Source organism: Centruroides sculpturatus, unplaced genomic scaffold (assembly GCF_000671375.1).
Source record: "Centruroides sculpturatus isolate CEXI.00-Female unplaced genomic scaffold, Cexi_2.0 scaffold1117, whole genome shotgun sequence".
NCBI lineage: Eukaryota > Metazoa > Arthropoda > Arachnida > Scorpiones > Buthidae > Centruroides > Centruroides sculpturatus.
In genome coordinates this window covers 128,450-153,397 of record NW_019385276.1, presented here as the reverse complement: position 1 = coordinate 153,397, position 24,948 = coordinate 128,450, and the positions used below count along the sequence as shown (strand labels likewise).

Sequence of the window (24,948 nt, the reverse complement as noted above, 5' to 3'; positions counted from 1 at the left end):
AAATAATTGGATGTGATATCTTCCTGTTGGAGAGGGAAACTGTAATTCAGTTCAACGATTCAAACAATTCTTGGTAGGAATCTTCTCTATTCTTCCCTCGATGGATCACTTCGTCGCTGTCCTTCTCTTCTCTCTTAATAAATCTTGTCCGAGATGTCCGTCTGCTCGCTTCCTCGTCTACTTCGAGAATGAGTCCCCCCGTTCACCTCGGGGCCTACACTCCCTTCCTGGCCTCGTTCTCGTAACGGTGTTGCCCCCTCCAACGAACAGGAAGTGAAGGATGGAAAAATCCAGAAGAGAGAAGACAAAGAACACAAAGAAAATCTTAAACACTAGAGTTACGGCTAGCGTGTATACAATAATATGGCGTTTCGCCACAACATGACTTCCTGTTTGCATCAGAAGTTCATACATAGTTAATCTTAGGGACAAGCAGCCCCAATTTCCATATCTGAACTTGTCTTTCATCTGTTTAACACTGTTCTTGAGTTTAAGGAAAGACAGATGGACAACAGTGGGAATTTATAGGTCTACAATTTTTTCAAATTGCAGCCAAATTATTAACTGAAAAAATGGACTTCTAAGGACTACATATTTGGTGGTTTATGGATGGGGATTGTGATTAATTGCATAATTCATTGTTTGAACAAGTTTTCTATTACATCAGTAAGAGTTCTTCCAGTTAGTTCATGTAGGAAACAAGACTGATCAGTTTTCTATATATGCTGAAGATCAGTTTGATTTTTGGGATTTGAAAAGATTGACTGTGTTAATGAAATATTTTGCTGTTTTGCAAAAATAAATAATTCAGTAGTGAAATAGATGTAACACTTTAATGCAAAAATAAAATTAAAATTAAAAAAAACTCAAAATTTTAACACAGGACAACCATAGGATACATAGAACTCAAAGACTAAATTGTTACTATTAATCCATTCTTATGAGAATCTTTGTGTTAGAGCATATAAATCCATTACAACTTAAAATTGATTATATTTTTCTCAAAACTGTTTGATTGAGTATTTCTGATTATTATATGATAACCTAGGTTAATGTAAATTTGATAATTTTAATTATATTTTTTTTTTTGTCAAAAAAAGGGGTAAAGTATTCCATTTCACAAATGCAGTCAAAGAACTTCATAAGATTCTCCCATGAGATAACACTTCCTCTATGAGTGACACAGCTTCTGAAAAACTACTCATTGTGGGAAATGAAAAAAACTCACAGATTGGAGCAACCATCAACTTTACCAAAGATGGGCATTAGAATGGGAGGAGGAGATCTCTGAATAAAAGACAAGAGGACAGATGATGATGACAGAGTTCACCTGCCTAAATTGTATTCAGAAAACAGAAGATATAATAATTGTTTTATAATATCAGTGAGTCTACCAGGGGGATGATCAACAGAGGTGCATCTTGGGAACATATGCCTTGGTACTCACTTTTGATGTAGCACCTGATAAATAAAATAGTAGTCTTCATCATGTACTGTACATGAATTACATTTGTCAACTCTCAAAAACCTGATTGATGTCAGTCATCACAATGCAATACAATGGACTCATTTAACTACAGTATATTGAAAAATCCGATATTAACACAAAAAGTAGATTAGAAAAGAGAATTTTGAATAATCTGAAAACACTTGTTAATTGATTAGGTTTATGATTCAATTAGTTCAGATTAGTAAAGTTCTACAGTGTGTTATTTTAAATTTAATTGAGAAATGCCATTATATTTTTATATAATATATAAAAATAAAAGAAATCTTTTGGTGATATATGAATATTTATTATTCATTAGTTATTTATAATTATGAATGATAAATGATAGCTATCACGTAATAAATAATCTTTCTTCCTGTATTAATGCTAAATATCCTGCATTATTAATAAAAAGTAAATGATTTTTTTAAGTAATTTATATTAAAATGATATAATGAATAAGAATATTAATATGTAAATTTTTTAAAGTATTATTTCTAAAATACATATTTTTTAATAAATTTAAATATTTTAAGATTATTAATTTATATTTATTTAAAATTTTATATGTAGATTATTAAGAAATGCAGAAGGAGAATTATTATATGATCAAAAATTAATAGAAACATTAGAAAATGCAAAACAGATATCACTTGATTTAAGTGATCAGTTGACAGTCAATAAAAAAGCAGAAGTACAAATAGATACAGCTAGAGAGGTAATAATAATAATAATAATAATACATAGTTACTTTGTAAAAAAATTCATATTTGTTTTTATATAGAAATCTAGATTCATTAGCATCTAGTAATCCTGTAAGATCAAAATTATCATTTAAAACAAAAAAATTTATTGTATCATTAAATATATTAAATTCTTATTAGAACTAATAAACTGTTCAATATTGTTTAATGTTTAAACTATGGCAGCTTGATGCTGAGTGTAGTTCATTGGGAAGGAATTTTGAGATCTCCCACTGTTTACTGCAGAGTACACAATATTTCTAAAAGAGTTTGTTGAAAAACAAATGCTAAATGCTATTTTTGCTTTTTATCTGTTTCCCTCATAAAAGATATTTTTTCCTCTTTGGATTTCTTTCAGTTAGTGAGATAGACACTAATATAGATCTTTTGTAAAAGCAAAGCGGTGTAAAGAAAACTTTCATAAAGCAGAGGATACCTGTACTCTCAAAATTGCTCAAAACTTATATCTTCATTCTTTTTAATACAAAAAGAAGTTTCTACATTTACAAGGAATCTCTTTTACTCATCAGTTTTAACTTTTTGACAGGATTACAGCATATTTACTTATTTTTTTATGAATGATAAATTCTTTGTAATTTTTTAATCTTCCTTGTCCTGTAATGAAACTGTGCCACCTTTTTTCCTAATTACATTATATAGTGTTGGACTAAAAGGATTTGATACGTTGTCTTTTGTGGTCGTCATCAATATTTTTGTATATATTTTATATTTTAGGCTTAGTATTTTTTTTGTTCTTTGTCTTGACTATCTTAGAACTTTCTATCTTTTATCCTTTCTCACTTGGGTGGATTCACCAGTTCTCGGAACGGACGTTGGGAAACAAAAGGGTTAACAACTCACTGGGGAATCAAAAGAGTGAGAAAGCTCAGATTTTGGTGGGGACCTCATGGTGACAAGAGGTGCAATTGAGTTGTGCTTGGGATTGCAGCCAGAGAAATCAGAGGTGACTACGGACATTTTTCGTAAGAATACTGGAGAACTGTATCCGACATCTGCAGGGTTTAACCTTAGTAGTTGCTCCAGTTTGTGAGAATAACGAGAGAAACTAGATTGAAACTATGGTGCCAAAGACTAAGCTCTTCCAGCATTAAGGAGGCCAGCATAGATAACTGTATGAAAATTGCCCATGCTAAGATGGACCAGTACAAGAAAGAGGTGATAAAATAAGTTTTGAAACCTATTGCCTATTGTTCACCAGCGATCCATCCAAGGTATATAATTAAAAAAAAAAAAAGGATTCCCAGGTCTTTCCTTCTTCCCCCTTCTCTTTCCTTGACAATCGGTCTGATTTCCTTATCTCCTTTCAGTGTATAATTAGGTTAAGTTTTAGTCGTAAGTTTCCGCGGTGATATTGTTGAGCATTTGTTTGATTTGATTATTAGAGAGAACTGTTCAATTGTTACATACATGAATTGAAAGCCTGTGAGTTGGAATCAGGGTTCTTATTGAACCTATACAAAAGTGAAAATAAAATTGATCTGTTATATCTATTACTGTGTTGTCTCATTCCTTGTAATTCTGTTTGCGGAAATACCTGTTTATTGCTTCGTATCATCACACTTTCTTCCTTTGTTTGATTTGAAATAAATCACCTTTCTTTATCTCACTGGATCTTGTTTGTCTTCTTTTATTTGCATACTCATGATAAATTTATACCTTTATTTATTATATATTTTTTCTGTTTTGTATTTTGTGTTTTAAGCTAATATGCATTCCTAAAAGTATTTAACTTGAAGTTATTTAAAAAGTAATAATAATTTTAGTATTTTGATAAAAATGAATTTATTTAATAATTTCTCAAAATAATAATGGCAGTTATTTGATTAATAACAATAAATTGTAATTTTATGAAATTATTTATATATTCTAATTTTTGTTTACAAAAACTCTAACTTGAGAAATTTTTTTTTTTTTTTTTTTTTCCAAAATTTTTACTAAATTTTTTGCATTTGTGCATGTGTGAAGACCGCCATTCCCCCCACCAAAATTTGTTGTTACTATATATATATGTGTGTATGTATTTGTGAATTTGTTATTTACGTATTTATGTTATCTGTATAATCTTAGTTTAGCCACTTTGTTGTCACTTTAATTAATTAGTTAGAGATTTTATTGTATTTAAACATTGTATTTATTTTATATCCTTTTTCTTTTGAACCCACATCTTGAAGATACCAAGATTGTTTATACATGGAGCAAAGTATAAGAGAAATTTGCCTATTTTTCCAATTCTAGGGACTTCCCTAATGATTCAGAGAAACAATTTAGAATATTAATTAACGGCAATAAATCTACAACATGTGAGGAAAAGGATGAGAGGACAATTAAATAATTAAATAAATTTGTAAGAGAATAAAACTTAAAGAAAGTAGGAAAACACTACTTCATGCCCCCCCGATCATAGCAGAGATCGAACATCGTTTCAAGGCACAACAGTAACCAAAACAAGCAATGAATAATGATGAGATTTGTCAGTGAAAACAGTTTTGCTTCTGTAATGACTCGGCTCAAAAGTCAAACCAATATGATAGTAAGCCATATCATAACTCTCCTGCGCTGAAAAGCGTATAAAAGAGGCACAAATCCAGACACAGACAGAGCTCCTCGGCAGACAACGGTAGAAAAAACCGGCCTCTCCAGACTCTCAACGAACCATCCCATACAAGGAAGGAATCAACAGCGGACATCAACAGTAGACTTGAGTGGACCCATCCCGCCATACTCGCAAGGAAATTTCGTCTAGAAGCGAACGCCATTTACCGGCAGACATCAGTGAAGGACCAAGCAAAAGGGAAGAAAGAACTAGATCAGGAGACTGACTGGACTTACAAGAGAAGACGGCTCACTTTTTCCTGGTATGTTGTAGTTCGGATACCCCCTGTTAGGCAGTCCCCTCATTTTATAGATAGAAATAGGCAGATTTCTTGAATTGGATTTTAAGAATGTTATCCAGAACTTAATTTTTGATAATAAACTCTTGTTATTTGTATTCGACTTTGCATTCATCCTCCTGAGAGGCTCATTCCCGGACTTCAGAGTGACTCTTACCCTCGCACCTTAACTATTGGGTTTTGACTGAATCGGCAGTGTGTCCAACAAAACACACCTGGTGGCAGGACCCTACCCTAATCTAATGTAAACTAACTTTTGACGGCCCCTGGTCCCCACACTTGTAAATTTCTCTTCATCATGCAATTTTGTCAATGTTTTTGAAAGGAGAACACACTATAATTTTTGATTTTGTAATATCATTGACACTTGTACAATTAATGATAAGTTTATGTTTTTCTCAATTATAGAATAGTATATGTAGGAATAAAACTGCAGACTATAATTTAATTGTTTATTTATATATAGTACATATTTATTAATTAATAGCATGCATTTCTCATATTTTTCTAAAAAATTACTTTTTTTTTTCTAGGCATATCGTCCATTTTCTCATCAAAGTGTACTTTTATTTTCTGTTTTAAATGAAATGAATCTCATTGAACCAATGTATCAGTTTAATTTGGATGCTTATATTGACTTATTTATCTTATCAATTGATAGAGCTCCAAAAGATACTCAATTAAAAGGAAGAATTCAAAAACTAAATGAATATCATACTTTTGCAGTTTATAAGTGTGTATAATTTTTAAATTATTGAATATTTTTTCATATTATTTTGTTAAAATAAAAATTTCACTAATGTTTTTAAGTGCATATAATCTATAAAAATGTTAAATACAAGGTCTGTTCAGAAAGTTCACAAACTTTCAAAATAGAAGTTTGCATCTACCTAACAGCTAGTCAATTTTGTCATTTTTGAAGTAATCCCCTTCTCAGTCTATTCATCAAATTCAGTATTTTTGCCACGAAATTTTTCTGAAATGCTTCTTTTGGATGATGTGCAGCTTCGCTAGTGATTTTCCTTAAAGTGTCAATGGATTCAAAATGGCAACTTTTGAGAGCAGATTTTAATTTGGGAAACAAAAATAAGTTTGCTTGAGCTTAGTCCTATGAATATGGAGGTTGGGAAAAAGTGGCATACAGTTCTTGGCCAAAAATTCTGTTATCAGCAGTAATGTGTGGGCAGGTGCATTGTCACAATGCTGTTCTCTCTAAGCAGTCAATCTTTCCTTCCTCTCTATTTCATGAAGACATTACATCACCCTCAGATAGCATTCATGGTGAATAACATTTTCTGAATAAAAAAAAAAAGCAGTGATCAAGACTTTTGTATTCCACTGAACTTGTCAAGCCTTTTCAGGCCATGGAGAAGACTTTCCCTCTCACTCTGATGACTGATGTTTTGTTTCCATGTCATACTCATAGACCCATGTCTCATTCCCAGTGATGATGCTTTTCATGAAATTTTCATCAGATCTAGTTTGTCCCAGAGACTCTTCTCTCACTTGCATTCATTGAAAGAAAATTGCAAAATGCAATCAACACATGTTTGTGCAAATGAACTTAACACAACAACAAATGAAGATAGAACAAACTACTTTTGGCATATACTATGTAAAACTTGCCACTAAAGAGCTGTGCAAGCTGCATTCAGATTCAGTTATTGATTAGTGCATAGTTTAAAAAGTTTGTAAACTTTTTGGACAGATTTCATATTCAAAATTTTATAATTATTAAAGCTACAGGTTTAACTTTGTAGCAATAATTTTATTGCAAGAAAGATAAATCTGTTCAGATCTGTACAACTCTGTCAGAACAAAGAAATATAGAAACACTAAAATATTAAGGATTCAGAATATTTTAATCGAGATTAAATGCTTTTGAGACAATTTTCCTCATTATCCAATTGCAACTGATTCAAATAAATAACAATTTTCAAAAATATTCATCAGAGCTATTTGAACATTTGAAGTGTAGTATTGTGGCTGTCTGCCATTTTGTATATACCTAGTTAGAATATTTAGATTTAAGATTCTTTGTTCTTTTCCTTCTTTCTTCTTCTGCTAATGACCATTTCCGGTCACCCGATCAGGAGCGGGAACTTCGTGGGTCCTGATTGGTGGCTTACCGAGGTGAACAGGGTGCGGCCCTGCCCGTGGGGTGAGAAGGACACTTTTTGCCTGGACGACGAGGAGAGAGGGTTAAGAAAATCTCGTCGAGACACTAAGTCAGACCCAAGACAAAGAACCAGCCCCATGTGCGAGGTTTAGCGCAGTCCAGAGAGAAGAGAAGAGGACTAGCGACTTAATTGGTGAAAGATAATAGTCTAAGAAAAATAAGTGCCAAGATTTATACCAGGAATGTTGAATATACCAAAGTCGGCCGAGAAAACCCCCGCAATATTCGGAAACCACCATCAGGACCTCCTGAGCTAACTACCGGTAGACCTTTTCTGTCTTTCCTTCCCTTTCCTCTTATTAGTTTAATATTAGATTAAGTTAGATATAAGTTAATTATAAGTTAGTGAGTAGACCATATATTGTGATTCTTAAAAGTTGTAAGATTTTGGACGAGAGTGGAGACCTATTGTATATTCGTGTTTTGTCTCTGACGGGCATCTCTAAAAGACCTGTAAATCCCTGTTATAATAAATTATTGTTTAATTGATATTCTTGGAACGATTTGTCTCGTACATCTGTAACCTTCACAGTATGTCCTGAAACTTGTATTTTAAATCATAAAAATAAAACATCTTATTAAATAATCTATTAAAATAAAATTGTGACATACTCACTCCCCTCTACAAGTCCTAGAAGTTTGTAACCGGAACTTCCAAACACCTTGTATATTCAATAAAACTTATATAATAGCTTTTTCAGAAAACACCTCATAAAAGATATTAGGATATGAATTTTGGGCATTTTTTCCCTCTTCAGTCCAATTTGATCAGAAGTTCCTATTTTATATCACATTGAATATTTTTTATAACATTCAACTTCTTTTTGTATTTTGTGGTTTACAGTAGCATAATTTATTTTCAATTTAACCTCATATTTAATCATCATCTTTTTTAAGGCATAAGCTTTCATAATCTCTTGACATAATATATAATGGAACCCCTTATTTTGAACATTTTTCCCCATAATATTTTATGCAACCCCTTATTTTGAAATTTTTCCCCCTCTTCAGATTGAAGAGGGGGAAAATTGTACTTCAAATTGAGACATAAATTGTGCACAGGACAACGTCAATCAAATATTTCTTTAACAAGAATTAATGTGTAAATATACATACAACTCAAAAAAACTAAAAATTCCAGCAGAAAAAAAATATTTTAATAACTAAACTAACATTTTTGACCATTGTTATCTGTCGTCATCAGGTTTTAAATACATTTAACAGGAAAACATAAAATGTTTGAAATGATGGTACATTAATTTTATTGGTTGGGGTAAATTTTTTAAAGTGACCCAACCAATGAGATTAATGTTCTATCATTTAAAAAAATTTGTTTGCCTGTTAAATATATTTAAAACTTGATGATGACAGATTACAATGGTCAAAAATGTTAGTTTAGTTATTAAAATTTTTTTTCCTGGATTATCTGGTTTTTTTTTATATGCTTGTATGTTTATGCAGCCAGTTTTAAGAGATGTATATTAATTTTATATAATGTTGTATCATATATTTTATATATGATACAACATTATATATCAATTTAACATTAAACATCAATTTAACATAACATCAATTTAATATTAAAGAATAATATTAAATTATTTTATCTATAATTTTAATGATTTCTTGAAACTATTATTTTCTCTTATTGCTTTTGTTCCTCATTGCCCTAAAAAGTATATCTAAGTTTTATATTAATTTTAATATATTTAAAATGTTAATATTATAGTTTTAATTAATATAAATAATTATTGAAAAAATTTTAATGGGAAATTTTTTAGATCTAATTTGTTTATTATAATATAAAAATTTTTCCATTTTTAACAAGTAGAAGGATAATTATTCCATAAACCAAGAACACATTACAGAAATAAGAAAATCTTGATCTTTATTGTAACCTTAAAACATATGCACTATGAATGTGTTTTTGCTCTCACATTCCAGCCATATTCATCATCAATATTTATTTACTTGAATATTGCAATATACAGATTAATGTTTACAGATAGAGAATAGTTTCTCTGTTACGGGGATATACAACTGGGTAAGAATAATTGTAATTATACAATTTTAATATATTATACATAGATATGAATGTAAAACTTAACCTCTATAGTTATCAAAAAAACATATATACATGAATAGTGTTACTTCGGTTATTACAAGAACATCATATATAAAGTATCCGACATTGTCCAACAAAGAGATTATATAGTTTGATTAATTACAATAAATTTTTCTGAAATTTGAACAAAATAGTTATAGATTTTGTGCAGGTTTTTCTTGCTAAGATTATTTAAACTTCTTTTGAAATTCTTTTGAAGAGTTGTAATTACATATTTGAAGTATTTTATAGTGGTCTCATAGACTAGTAAATTTTTGACAGTTATAAATTAAATGGTATGGTGAGAAGTCTGTGGAATGACAGAAATAGCAATGAGAACTTGTAAAATCGATGTAAATATTATTGATAAAAAGAGTGTATTTATTTAATCATAGTTGCATTATTAGACATTTTACATTTAAATCTATTGGTTTTAATATATAGGTTTAAACGGACGGAAATTGTAGCAGATCAGTATACCATGGATGATAAGTACTTTGTTTTAGTAAATTTTGATCTTTATTTATTGCTTGAGAGATTGCAGAATTTATTAAATGTGTATATCCAAATTTCCAGTCTTGAATATTGTCTTGAAATAAAAGTTCTGATGCTCCAAATGTATTTAGAATTTTAGTTAATTTGTATTGCCATAATTGATTAAATTTATGATTTTTACTCTGTTTAATATTTTCATGATGTAAATAAGTTTTTATATTATTGCTTTTAAATTTAAGTTTATAATAAAATTTAATTAGGGGTTTCAATAAGAAAGGGAATAGCCAAATATGATTCACTTCATATCGTAAAGCATAACCTGGAATAGTTATTTCTAATTGAAATAGTTTGCATATATAGTAAATATGAAAGTACTCTAATTTATAAATGTAGTCTAAACTCCAAATCAGGCTTGCGTAACATATGATAGGCATAATAGTATCAATGGCCTGCTTTGCTTTGGCTTTCATTTTGTTAAAATGTGCTTTGAAAGTTAAATTCTAGTCAAACTTGATTCCCAAGTAATCTATTTCATTTACAGTTTGTAGTAACGAATTTTCGTGGTATATTTTAGTATTTTTTTCAGGTAAGTTGCAATTATTTCAGAATATTAAAACTTTTGTTTTTGTTGGGTTTATTGTAAGATGTAACGAATGAAAAAATTTATTGAGTTGATTGAGTTTTTGTTATAATGAAATTTTTGTGGGGGGCCAGGAGAACAAGATAGTCAGCAAAAAGAATCTAATGATATACCTTATTATCAACTATTATTCCGTCAGTCGACTTGGAGAAAAGATGATCTATGCCTATGAGGTAAAATTTGAATAAATACAGGGAAAGAGGATTTCCCTGAAGAATACCATGGGTTAGAGATAATGATTGAGAGATACTGTTGCCTTGTTTTATCCTGATATTATAATTTGAATATAGTTTTCAAATTGCAGAAGTAAAACGGTCACCTGCTCCACAGATTTTCAAGTTGTGTATCATATATTGAATTGAATGCTTTCTGAATGTCAACAAAGGAGGCATAAACTTTTCTATGTTTTTTTAAAAGATGAAGTTGGACTATCATTAATAGAGTGAAGATAGCTGATTCGGTACCTTTATTTGATAAATGTGTATTGAAATTTGGCTTCTAGTTCTATAGTTTTCGTCCATAATTGAAATTTGATTGCCAGGATTGAAGTAAAACATTTCCTTATAGTGGATAACAATGCTATCAGTCTGTAGTTTTTAGGAGAGGATTGATCACCTTTTTTATAAATCATCGTGAGAGTGGCTGAATTCCAGGATTCAGGGTAGTTGTTAGATTTGTACATACTGTTAAATAAGTTTAGTTATTTTAGTCTGGAATTGTGCACTAGCGATTTAAAAAATTCTGTTGGAACGTTATTGTTAACCGGTGTTGTTTTGCATTTTGTTTTTTTAAAAGCTTCGTTCAATTCTATAATATTAAATTCAGATCCTAATGTGTTGTTGTAGACTTTAGTACTTATAATTAAAGGTGACTCTACATGAATTTGTGGGAATCTCTGAAAAAAGTGCTTCCAAGTATCGTAGTCTATTTTGACAGAACTTCTGTTGAGTTTAGTTTCGGTCGAAATCTCCTCACAACATTCCAAAATAATTTGCCATCATTATTATTTTTAATTAAGTTTGATTCAATTTTTCAAAAATAGTTTGTCTTTTTAGTTTTCAATATATTGTTGTAAGATTGTTTGGCTTTTTTATAGTTTTCAAAATTAAGATCATTATGGTTTGCCTAAATTTGTTTAATTCCTCTTGTTTTTTCATTCTCATTCTGTAACAATTAGAGTCAAACCATATTTTTTTTAGCTTTATTTTGAAGGTTTATTTTATTTTTATTGAGACATATGTAGTTGTTTAAAATCGTCATTATTAGCTGGTATATTTTTACACTATTAGTATCCATTATTTCAGGATGGTAAGCATACGATTATTAATCTCTGTTAGATATTTTGACATTTTATATTTTATTTTTGGGCTATTTTTAAATGGATTACTTTTCTTCTTTGAGGAGTTAATAAAAATTTTGTTATTGTAGAAAGTGATCCGATATGTCAAATGAAGTTATCATGAATTTCTTACAGCAGTCCAGAAGTAGATCAGAACATATTGTGTAGTCAATTTTGGATTTACCAGTATGGGTTAAGCAGGTATATTCTGCTGGAAAATTAGGTTTAATGCATTCATTCAATATAAATATAAAAAGTATTTATATTGAATGATTCAGTTATTAATTCTATGTTCAGTTATGTATTCAGTTATTAATTCTATTAATCTTTTCCTCATATTGTTAGCCCGTTTGTCCGTGGATTTTCGATAATTATGAATTAAATGATTAGAGCTATTATATTTGGTGCCCATCATTTCACCAATTCTGGAGTTGAAGTCTCCTAGTACCCAATAATATACAGGGTTATATGATATCATGTATCGATCTTTTTAAAGATTTCATTAATTGTAGTTAGGTCACCAGGCAGCACATAAGTTATCATTATTATCAATAAATTATTATTCTTATTTAATAATTTAGTTTTGTTTATAGAAATAAGAAGTAGGATATAATTAATAGATTTTTTTATTTGGATTATTTTACATTAGTCTTTTTCTATCCTCATGCAAAGACCTCCTCTTGGGCAACCTGGACCTGCTGATTTACTTGCTAAAGTGGTTACTACCATAAATTTATTGGAGAAGTTAGATATTAAAATTTGTCAGTTGTAATCCAAGTTTCTGTCATGGCAAAAATGACCGGTTTATATTTGGCCAGCATAAAATTAACAAATGAAGTTTTATATTTGAGTCCCAGACAGTTCCAGTTTATGACAGAGATTGGATAGTTATTTTCAAAAATAGAGTGAATTTGTGTTTGACTTTGTTTTATAATATATCAGCTATCAGAATTAGAAAATGGTAAAAAAGAATCTACATAAACCAGACTTTTCTCATTGATATTATAAGTAATTTTTTCTTTTCCTGTTGTTATAATATTGTTATGTAGTTTAGCTTGTGGATTTATTTTTTGAATTTCATAAAGCGTTGAAAGTAGGTTTTTACGTCTGATTCTTGAACTTTTGTAAGATTTGGTGATATCTGGATATCTCCCCAATTTTCAAGTTGGTTTTGTTGTTTTTTTTTGTACATAAGTAAAGGAGACAGAATTTCGAAGTTGATTATTACTAAAAATTATTTTTAAAGTCAATTTAGGTAATTTTGTTAACTGAATTATCTCTAAAATATCTTCTTGAACCATATTTTGAATATTTAATAATAATACAATGAATTTATAAATTTCTTCCTTAGTAATACCTCTTGAAATGGGATAATTGTATTATATGATATTATTACGGTTATGCTCATTAGTTATATTGTCCATTTTAAATTGTATGAAGTCTTTTTCAATCTGCAAGGTGTCTATCTGTTGATATAATTTAGTAATCTGTTCTTCCATCTTCGTTTGTCTTTCTTTGGTTTCACGTAGGTTTTTGTGGATTAAATTCAATAGTAATTTGGTTAAATAGTTTATCATTAGATATTTTTATAAGATTGGAAATTTTGTTCCATAAAACTATCGAAGAAGTGTCTAACAGATTATCAGAGTCCTGTACTGAGGTAGATGATAAGAATGGCTCACCTGAATGATCTTGAGTGTGTTGTTGAATTAAATCTTCATTAATACTCTCATTATTCTCAGAAATAGCATATAGATTTTTATCCATTTGTAAATTATAATCCGTAATTAGCTTGGAACTTGTTGCTGTGAAGTTGTTGCGCTTACTCACTGATTTGGTTTTGTTGAGTGGTGGTCTTCCCTGTTTAATTGGAGAATGTTGCATTTTTTTTTTTAATATTGAAGTTTTCTTGTTAAGGTTAATTATCCAGCCGTTAATCTTTAACAAACAAAAATAAAAAACGTGTTAATCAAATTGGTAGTTTTAGAATTATAGTCACAAGTGAAGTGTTTGACAAAAGTCACCAGCAGCACCGGCAATTGAGATACGTCCCCCATTCCAGCCATATTTAAACAAAAAAGAAATATGGAAATAAAAACACATTTGAAATGTTCTAAAGCAGGGGTGGCCAACACGAGGCCCACCTGGAGTCATGTTGCAGCCCGCGGAGCTAGATCAAATGAACGTGAATGTTAACTTTATTGTACATATCACCAAAAGAACATTACGTCATGAGTTATTCGTATCATGTATTTTTAAATTATAGCTAAGAGAAATTTGAAATATTTCTCATTTTAAAAAAATTCATAGATTTTTAGTTATTTCGAATATCCTGCTATTTGACACTCAAGGTAACTTAGTTTTTTGTCTGACGCTAGGTGTTGATAAAATTTAATATGAGAATTTAGCTATATATGTTCTGTGGTCTTTGGCATTTTCGGGAAGTTCACAATGCTATTGGGCTCATATTCATAACTACTTTCAGTTCAGCTTGACAAAGTTCTGTGCTATTCTGTAGTTTTGTTTTATTATCGCCAATGCATCTGCAGAGATTTTGCAATCGACGTTAAAATACATATTTAACATATTTATAATTACAGTTCAAACTACTTTAACCAAGTAGCCTTCTACCATATTGATTCTGTAAGTAAGTAAACCCTGAAATGTTGGAGAAATTTCATCAAGTTGGTTTGGTAGAGTTCTATGAAACGTATTTGGAGAAGGATAAATATCTTGCATTTTACAAACATGCTCTGTCGATGGTTTCGCTATGTGGAAACACTTATGTGTGTGAACAGCTTTTTAGTCGCATGAAGTACTGTACATCAAATCACAAGTGAGATCGAATTACTGATGTTCATTTGGAAAACTGTTTGCGTGTAGCGATAACATCAGTGGAGATCAATTTTGATGCATTAAGTTCTGTAAAACAAAGTCAGATGTCTCACTTTTAAATATTTTTAAATTGTCTAATAAATATGTTTGATTCTTGGTTATGTTTTATTTTCTTCAAAAAATAAATATACCTATTTTTTGTGTTTTTTACATTAAACAAGGCAAGTGTTTGACCACGATCTCACCTACTGGGAAGCGACGATGTGGTTGAACCTGTAGCATGCTTGCTTGTTTACTTTAATTAAAAAAAAAAAAAATTAGGTGTGTGGCCCAGCAAGAAATATTATTTCTGAAATTTAGCTCGTTTTCTGAAAAGATTGGCCACCCCTGTTCTAAAGTATTTCTTACTGGTCTTGTGTGTTGTTAGTTTATAGAATAATTATTTTTTTACACATTAACAATTTAATCAACTTTCTTTTTAATTAAATTTTTCATTTTTCTATTTTAGATATGCAAACTTAATTCTGTCTGAGAAACACAAATTAATGTTTTCATTTCAAATATGTGTAAAGCTAATGGAAGATCTTGGATATATAAATAAAGAAGAGTACAATCTTTTTATAACTGGTGGAATTGTAAGAATTATTTATCATTTATAATTTATTTAATTATTATTTTATTTATATTTTTTGAATGTTTATTTTTAATTACTTGCAGTGCATTTTGTTATAATTAACATTACAGTATCTTTATGGTTTTTGTATGAGTATGAAATTTATTGGTATTCTTGTATGAGTGTTTCATTTTAATGCACAGATGCACAATTTAATATGAAACTTAAGTCAAACTTGATCATATGAAATAAAATATAAGAAATTATCTCATAATCTTTCTTGATCTAATTTGAGCCTCCTTAAGTTTTAAAATTTTTAAATCAGAATCAGCAGTAAAGAACAACTGCTATTCATTAATGTATTCAGATAATTTTGAAGATTTGAATTTGAAAATAAGGTTTACAGTACATATAAGTTATAGATATTGGAATTCATCCTTCTCATTCATATGGGTGAAATTACCCTAAAATCTTGGCTTTTAGGAAAATTCAAATTTAGGAAATGTGTTCACAAGATTATATTAAAATTATATTTCTAAAATTCATTATGTTTGGCCTATGCACAAGGACAGCTAATACATGAAAAACCTAAGTATCATAATGTGAAAGATAGGAAGTGTGGCTGTATAATTTTAGTTTAGTTCATAGTTTTATTGTTTGTTCTTTGTCCTTTCTTACTTCTAGAACCTTCAAATCTTAATCTATTTTCCTGGGTGGTGAAGGCCACGTTGTGGAATCACAAGAACAATGAAAGCTATGTTACCTGAGGGCATGTGTGGGGAATGTAGGACACTTTTTGGCTGGTCTTCATGGAGTGAAGATGATGAAGATGATAGTGCTTAGTGTTGTCGAGTATTCGAGAGACAAGTGAAACTAAACTGGAGTAAGAAAAGTTTATGAACTTATTAGAGTGACAGCATAATGAATCTCAGATATAGAAAAAAGGAAGACAGAAGCACAAAATGATTCTAAGGAAGTTCCACATGGCCTATCATGGAAGCTAAATAACATTTGTACATTCTGGGTATTCTATTCTTTTCTATCGGCCATCTTACTATTTCTTGTTTATAACCTCTGATCTCTTTTTCCTTTAGCATAAGTTAGTTTTTAAGGATTAGTTATAAAGAAACTCTTGTTGTATTACTCCTTTGTATACTTCACGATATTGTGTAATTGTCCCGCTGACATTTCAGACTTAGGGTGACCAACTGTTATACTGTTTTAGAATTGGAATCCATCAGAATCTGTATCTTTTATGTGTAAATACTTTTTTTCCATCTGCTATATGTGGTTAATTGTTTGCTGTATTCATCCTTGTTGGCTAATGGTATTTTCATTCATAACTTCACAGAAGAAACTACATATGTGAAGAATAATAAGTTTTCAGATATTTTCTATCAGCAGTTTCCAAAAACACTTCAAAACTACCAAAAATTTTCAATTGCTTTTTGAAAATAGCCAAAAAAGTTACCACATTTTCATTTTGAAAAGTAACTGATACAAGATAAAATTGAGTATGCATATTCTGATCACATTTTATATTTCTGTGATATATTGGTAATAATATTGTTAAAATATTCATGAACATTGGCATAAATTACCAACAAAATGACACAATTAACTCTAGTTCATAACACAGTGAGATTTACATAACAATGTATTCTTGATGCTGTTTCTTTTCTACTAATTTTTATTCTGGAGTTTTATTCTAAAACCTTAGCTATAGTCCCTGGCCTATGTAAAAGAGCATCTTATTCACAAAAAAGTCAGCATTCCTTCACAACTTTCATTTTCACAGTTTATATATTAGGGTAGACTATAGCTAAGGTTTTAGGGTTTAATAAATCAGTGGTGTGCCGTGACATTTGATGAGAGGGAAGCTGTGTTTCTGTAGGAAGCCGATTTCCAGGGACAATCAGTTAATTCTTTAAATGTATTTTTAATAGATTATTTATCTGACGTAATTAATAAATAAACAAGTTCAATATAATTACCTCTAATTACTTCAATATAATTATCAAAGTGAGAATCGGCATTTAGAGGGCATAGATTCTTTATGCCCTCTAAATGCTGATTCTCGCTTTGATAAAAACATATAAGATTTATTAATTTAAATATACCTATGCCATAACTATCTCATTATAATTTTCAATATTTATTTTATATTATTTACTAATGTTAAATTCTATTCTGCTTTGATTTCCAAATTGCTTCAAATACGAAAGAATCAACGATTTTTCGTGTCTTTTGCCAGCTAAATTGTGAAGCCATTCTTATTCCACACACTAATTTCATTTGAAAATAGTAGGCAAGCCAACAAAACAATTTTTGCATTTTTATGCATATCCATTTTATCATGAAAATGTCAAACAAATTTTTTATTGAAGTGTTTATATATAACTTAGGCATTGGCCTCTCTCTTTTAATAATGTTTTCTTTTTCATTATATGATCTTGAGCCAAAACTTTTTAAAAATAAATTTTCAATATCGCAATAACATTCTGAATCGCTAGCCACGATATAAGGGCTAAAATTAAAAATAAAATCATAAAAACTTACTTGGTAAAATAAAATGTGTGGTAGATATACATACCTAGTACAAAATATTATACAATTGTGAATATACTTTTAAAAAAAATTACTTACTTACTTATTCTTTATTAGGCACCTTGCAGGTGCATTCCCAGTACTGTATTATACATAGCTGAGAAATATATATACAATTTTTTATATGAAAATATAATTTACAAATGATAAAACCACTTGACAAATTGTAGGAAGACAAAGTAAAGAAGTTGTACAATATCAGTATGAATTTTACAAATCGATACCGTGGTAATGAATAGAAATGGTTATACAGGTGTTTGGTGTACCAATTTAGATATAATCTTACAGCTTGTCATGCAGGTTATTAAAAAGAAAGTACATAAGATAAAATAGAAGTGAACGAAAATTAACTAAAACTAACTTAAAACTAAACTTATGACTATCTTAAAACTAAACTTATGCTATATAACAATAAACTGAGCGTGTTGTATTCTAATCGTAATACAAACAGAATGTTATGAAATCTTATGAGGCCAAGTGTCCACAGCACGGTTTTTCTACTTTGGTGGTAAGTTTTGTCGAAGCTCATCAATGTTGAAGCCATGTATAGTTCATAACAGATGTTTAGATAACACAGATTATCGACCATCACTAGTTTATGGAACCAAGTTGCATGTTGCACAGTATTTTCCTGATTGGATGGTGTATTCTTATCACACAGATGTTTAGATCACTCAGACTATCAACCAGCAAAAGTTTATGGAGCCAAGTCGCAAAGTTGAACACTGCTTTTCTAATCCAACAGTGTATTCTTATCCAATCACATCGATAATGGTCTTATCCAGTCACATCAATGCAAAGTTTCCTTAGACTTGCAGTAGGCATTGATTGTTACTACAAGATGGGCTCAGATAATTGCCTAGCATGTCTCTATCGTTACAGCACATAGGCTGTATCCAAATGTCATGTCCTTTCTCAAATGAAGAAAACACATATTGCAGCAGAGGTGCAGAGAAAGCAAACGGTTTAGAATAAGAACACAAGGTTCAATTAAGATCACCTGTCTACAGCTCAAACAATGTTTTCAAGATATCCATAATCCACACTTCTTTTATAAAAGTCACGTGTCTGCAGTACAGACAATGTATCCAAGATATCTTATGTTAATTCACATATCTACGTCAGAGACAATGTGTATAAAGACATCCATGATTCTGCACTGAAGCAATTTATTTGGCCAGAAGACTTTGCAATTCTTCTTGCGAACTGACTGTGATGAGTTATGTATTTGATTATTATGAAGATAATAAACACGTTGACTGAACACAAAGGTCATAGATGAGACATAGTGATCAAAGTATGTTGAATGTTTTTAATAATCACGTATCCATCGAAGCCTTTATATGGTAGTAAAACATTTTCATCTGTCAAGTCCTCTGACAATTCAGCAAAGTGGCAAATGTAAGAAAAGGGTCGTTAACAATTGATGACAGAAAATGCAAGAGAGTTAACCTCAAAACTATGTCGAATATAGCTAATCCAACAATAATAATAGGACTTTCAAAAACCGAATAAAAGAACAAGACTACAAAAAGTTTTCAAGAAAATAAACAAGTTTATCAAGTAAGATAAAAGTAATTGAAATCAAGAATTATTCCCTAGTTGCATAGGTTGCTATAGTCTCATGGCGTTTAACTAGTAGAAGAAAGGAAGAAAAAATTTCTTTATTTTTTATGAGATCTTCATGTTTGCATGGCCAGTTGAGGTTATATCTATGAGCAATGGTTTTTAGTTCTAAACGTTCTCTTTCGAGAGAAATACAGGTAAAAAGATAATGGTCGATGCTGTCCGGTTGTCCGCATATGGCACACAGATCATTTTGGTTATTCACAAATCGATGTAGATAATTTGAAAATTTGTCATGTCCGGTAAGAAATTGAGTAAGGGGGAAAATTATAATTAAATATAGCTTCGAAAAGAAATGTACATAAAAATAACATAAAATCTTTACTTTTTAAATCTTAACCACTTAGTCAAATAGCTCCCTACCAGTGGAATCAGAGACGGTCCTGCTATGTGTGAGGTGTGTGCATGCATGCGGGCTGCCAAATCCCGATGGTGCCCATACCAGTCGATGTTAAATGCTTGTTTAGTCGCATCACTAGTATACCTCAAAGGACGCGACAGGGTTGTTGTAAATTTTAAATGTTTCTCACCATAGCTGTAAAAATCTAAATATGTTAAACTTAATAGTCATTTGTTTTCTAACCAATTCGTTTTAGGACCAGGTATCCACGGAAATTTCCAAAATTTACAACTTATCGGTCACTCTCGTTGAAGTGGAAAAATTTCTGTTTATATTATGTCTAATATTATAAAGAAATCAGTCCCCACTGTACTCGGCTAGAGATTGGGTCAGTTAAGCTTTTAAATAATATTCCAGCTCTTTCATCAGGGTTTTGTTTATGTCCCTAATTCTCTAATCTCTTAATTATTTAACTACTACTTAAGTAGAAATAAGTCAAAAGTGGTTACTTTGTACTCGAATATTTGTAGTCTCGGGGAAAAAGTGGAAAGAAATTTTTATGACAACTGATACATAAATCATAAATTTAAGGAATATAAATTCTAGAGCTTTTTCTGTACCTCAAGCATCTCTCTCATTTATTAAATTTAGTTGTAAATGATACTGTCAAAGTAACAGTTAATTTTTTAACATTATACAAGAATTGTACACACTTTTTTCTACATCCCTTTAAAGATGGGATATACGAAATCGTAATATCACTGATTTAACATTGAAATCTGTGAGTAATATAAAATTGGAGAGCGGAATAAAAATATCAAATATTTTAATGGATTTTTTTAAACTCTTGTCAACTATACAGAACTATCATAAAAACATACCAGTAAATTCTTATCGGTTGGGTTAAGTTATAAATCTACTTGCGATTCACGTAATTGGATGAGGGTGGTTAAATATTTAGCAGGCAGGCGGTTAACAGCCCAGAACCGGTCCTGGATAGAATTGGATGCATTATACGTGTAGTATCCACCCAAGGTCCTAGGCTTCCACCAGCTAAACCGGGTGAGGTTGGTGCTCTATAAAGTGCATGCGCGAATCTGGCTGTTTGGATGCTGACAATATAGTGCTTCCACTCCGCTACTCCACCACTAATATTCGAATATACAATAGCAATTTTTATTTTTTTTTCACGTGTAGTATAGAAATTTGTAATAAGATACATAATGCGGTTATAATAAAATATTGTGTGGTTTCATTTAATTTTTTTTTTTTTTTTTTCATTTTGGTAATCATCATTTTCCCAATGGGGATCAGCATCACCCTTGTCCCACTATTTGTATAACAAGGGACTTTTCTTTATTCAATTTATCTTGTATATCTTGTACAATTATAACAATAAATAAAATAAAATAACAAATATATACAAAAGGCTCTTGCCTTAAACTTAGTACACTTAGTTACAATACCAGGATACAACTCGTATCCCTTTCACGACAATATTCTCCGTGTGAAGTTCTGCAATTCCCGCACTAAGTCCCTGTGTCTGAGACACATATAAAGGTCTATCTCACTTGTATGAATGACGTCTTTCACCTGCAGCTGAAATTGCAGACGTTCCTGTTCATACTTACTGCACTCTTACAGAAGATGCTCCAGACTATGCATCCCGTTTCCGCACACACATAAGGTATCCTGCACTTTATTGATTCTTTTGAGATAATCTTTCGTATTGCAGTGATTCGTCAGAAGCTGAGTTAAATAGAAGTTTGGTGTTAGCCATCTAAGTTCTCTAGTCCGTTCTTTAACACTGGGAAGCAACCAAAAAGTATGTCTACCATTCCTCCCATTACTCCATTCTTTTTGCCATATTTCTACTGTACTTTGTCTTAATCTCCTTTTTACATATGATATTGGGATTTTACTGTATGTAATCTCTTCTAGCTGTGTAGCTTCCTTAGCTAACTCGTCTGCTCTTTCATTTCCTCTAATGCCATTATGGGCCTTAACCCATCTGAACTTAATCTGTAAATGATTTACCCTTATTAGGGTCTTCATCTCTAGAGCCATTTGGTTTGTATCTGTAAATTGTTGCAATGTTTGCAGGGCCGCCCTGCTATCTGTATTTATTATTATAGAGCTTAAGTTTTGACTACTGGCACACCATTTTACTGTTTGTAACGAAGAAAATAATTCCGCCTGGTAAACTGAGCAGCGGTTATCCAACCGGAACTGCTCGTAATGTATAATTTTATCCTCTTTTTCGACCAAGAAGGAAGCTCCTACTCGGTCTTCAACCTTCGACCCGTCCGTATAAATGTTTATTTCACTACTTTCCCCTTCTGCTGCTGTCATTATGGCCATTCTATGATATAACTTGGGTAGCATTGTAGCCTTTGGTTTTGTCTCGTATTCCATACTTTCCATCTGGTCATCTAGTATCAGAGGTAATCCTCTTCTCCACCTATAACAATTTGCCTTCTCCTTTAACACCAGGTCTATGGGTGGCGTTCCAGCAATTACTAGTAACGCATCTGTTGACACCGTTCTAAAGCTTCTTGTCAACCTCAACAGAGCCATCCTTTGCGCACTCCGTACTTGTTTCTTAATTACAACCTTCTGTGCTGCCGCATACCACACCCCAGCAGCATACGTTATCTTGGGGATAAATGCCCCTTCATATATTGTGGCTAAAGCATTTGTGCTTAGGCCCCAATGAGCCTTAGCAACCCTTGCCAATGCATTAAATAAGTTTGTTGTTACATTCCTCATAGCTTTAACATGTGGTAGCCATGTCAGACGGTGATCTAGTATCACCCCCAGATACTTCATCTGCTTTTCCACCTTGATGCTTTCACCTTCCATCTTTAGGGTAGGCGTGCGCTTATAAAGATCCGGGATAGATCCCTTTGAGAAAACAATCGCTACTGTCTTTCTGGGGTTATATTGGAGCTTAAGCTCCCTTCCCCTACTTGAGATCAGGTTCAATAGTATGTTTCCTTGGTTCTCAATGTCCCTTTTCGAATTCGCTCCAAAAAGGACTATTGTATCGTCCGCATATGCGAACTCGGCTATATTGTTACCCTTGTCAGTTTTTAGGTAGTTGTCATATGCAATGTTCCAGAAGAGGGGTCCGGAATTAGATCCCTGTGGACACCCTTGACTTAAATTGTATTCAATGCATGATTCACCTGCTTGATATTCCACTTTCCTATCCTTAAAATAGTCCTTCACAATTTCATAGATGTTACTCGGACATCCCGCTTTTCTTAGCGTACTTAAAACAAGGGGCCACCATGTATGGTCGAATGCCCCTTGTATATCTAAACTTATTGCGCAACAAATATTGTGTGGTTATTTTTATATAATTAAAATTAATATGTTTTTATTTTTTAGAAAATACAAGGGAAGTGGCGCATCCACCACTTACAATGACGGCACGCCACCGTAATAAATGCAATTGTCATTTCATTTTCAGTTGTTTAATGTTTTGAGAATTATTATAATAAGAAAATTTAAAAATTTGGAAAAAAATTTTAAAAATTACTGAGAATCATATTACAGCAATACACAATATTCTAATATAAATACATAAAACAGATTAAAGGAATTTTTTATATATGTATTTAAGTATCAACTATTTAATATGTTATAAACTAAAATCTCGTTTGTCATATTGTAGAAATGGAATTCAAATCGATAGAAATTTATCATGTTTAACTGTTCAGTAAAGTAAAAAAAAATGTCTTATGACAATTTATATTCTTTAATAAATATTTATTAATTAATTTAAAAATTAATGTATATTAGGCATTAATAAGAGAGAGATGTTAATGTTACAGTTGAACTGTGGAGATAGATAGTTTTTGATGAAGTGATGATGTATGCAACCATTCTAGAAAGTAAGTAGACAATGTGAAGAACTGTAATAGATATGAGAGTACTATAGCAGTGCTTTAACTTATTGGGCTGCAATTTTCAAATTGCAGACCTATGTTAATCTTGAGAACAGAGTTAGATAGATGAAAATTGAGACCATATATGGAAAGCTAGAGACCCCTGATTAACTATATACAAACTTCCTGTCTGGACTGGAAATCAAGTAATTTTCTTAAAATTAAAAGATGATTAAAAATTGCAGTTTAACATTATGACAATGTCATAATAAATAATTGCTCATTGTTTATTTAAAAAGCTATTATAAGCTATTATGGTATTTTAAACCTCAAGTATGTTAATATTTGTTATATCTAATTTGATATTTAATGGTGTCCCAACATTGACATCAATAATTAGTATTGGCATCAGTTGTGTGATTTATTTATGTATGCTATGGGGAAGTTCTTGATAGCTTAGAGTTTTCCCTGTGCAGGTACAAAGGAAAACATATCCAATAAAGCAAACACTCTACAATGAAAACTAAAAGTTTATTTAACCATTTTTAAGTTTAGTTCAAGACACGCAAGTAACACAATAATACCTTGATTTACTGTTTCTCTCCCCATCTGCTGTTCATGACATACACAACCCAAAAACAAAGAGGAGAATTTGTTGCTCTTCAAGACCTACTCCTTATCATATCCTTTTGTCTCACTTGCCAAGCCAAAAAGTTTCCTCTCTGTTCTATCGTGCTGTGCAAGGGTTCTTTTAAATTTGAGACCCTCTGATGTCACTGAGCCCAGAGGGGCTTGAATTCTACTGCTTGATAATTCCCAACCGTGACAAGCCCATTTGGATAAAAATGAGGTTGACAAAGAACTAAACCAGTGGTTTTTAATTAACCCTTTTATACTCGCGGCCCACCAAATATTTCATAATTTTTTTGTGACCCCCATTTTTTTAAATAATAATTTATATTTGTTAAATTATCTATAATAAATTGATTTTTTTATTATTGCTTTATTTTTAAAATTCCAAGCATTAATAGTTTCTTAGAATTACTTTGGAATAAAAGAAGTAAATACTGCGGTGTAAGTAGCATATTTGCATTTATTTCTTCTGTACTAACAAAGTTGTATGTAGGAAGAAA

General features: G+C 30.9%; 2 protein-coding genes across 2 annotated transcripts in view; one reads left to right on the top strand and one right to left on the bottom strand.

Annotated features, from left to right (window-relative positions):
• Nucleotides 1-2,050: 2,050 nt before the first annotated feature.
• LOC111637065 (dynein heavy chain 2, axonemal-like) overlaps nucleotides 2,051-24,948 on the top strand; it is a 76,897-nt gene continuing 53,999 nt past the window's right edge. Inside the window, exons 1-2 of the mRNA XM_023382475.1 lie at nucleotides 2,051-2,207; nucleotides 15,245-15,371. The gene's annotated coding sequence lies outside the window, so the exon portion shown is untranslated. The remainder of the gene's footprint in view (nucleotides 2,208-15,244; nucleotides 15,372-24,948) is intronic.
• Nucleotides 21,561-22,784, bottom strand: LOC111637067. Its single transcript, XM_023382476.1, has one exon. It carries the CDS (start codon nucleotides 22,782-22,784, stop codon nucleotides 21,561-21,563), a length of 1,224 nt encoding a protein of 407 aa, XP_023238244.1.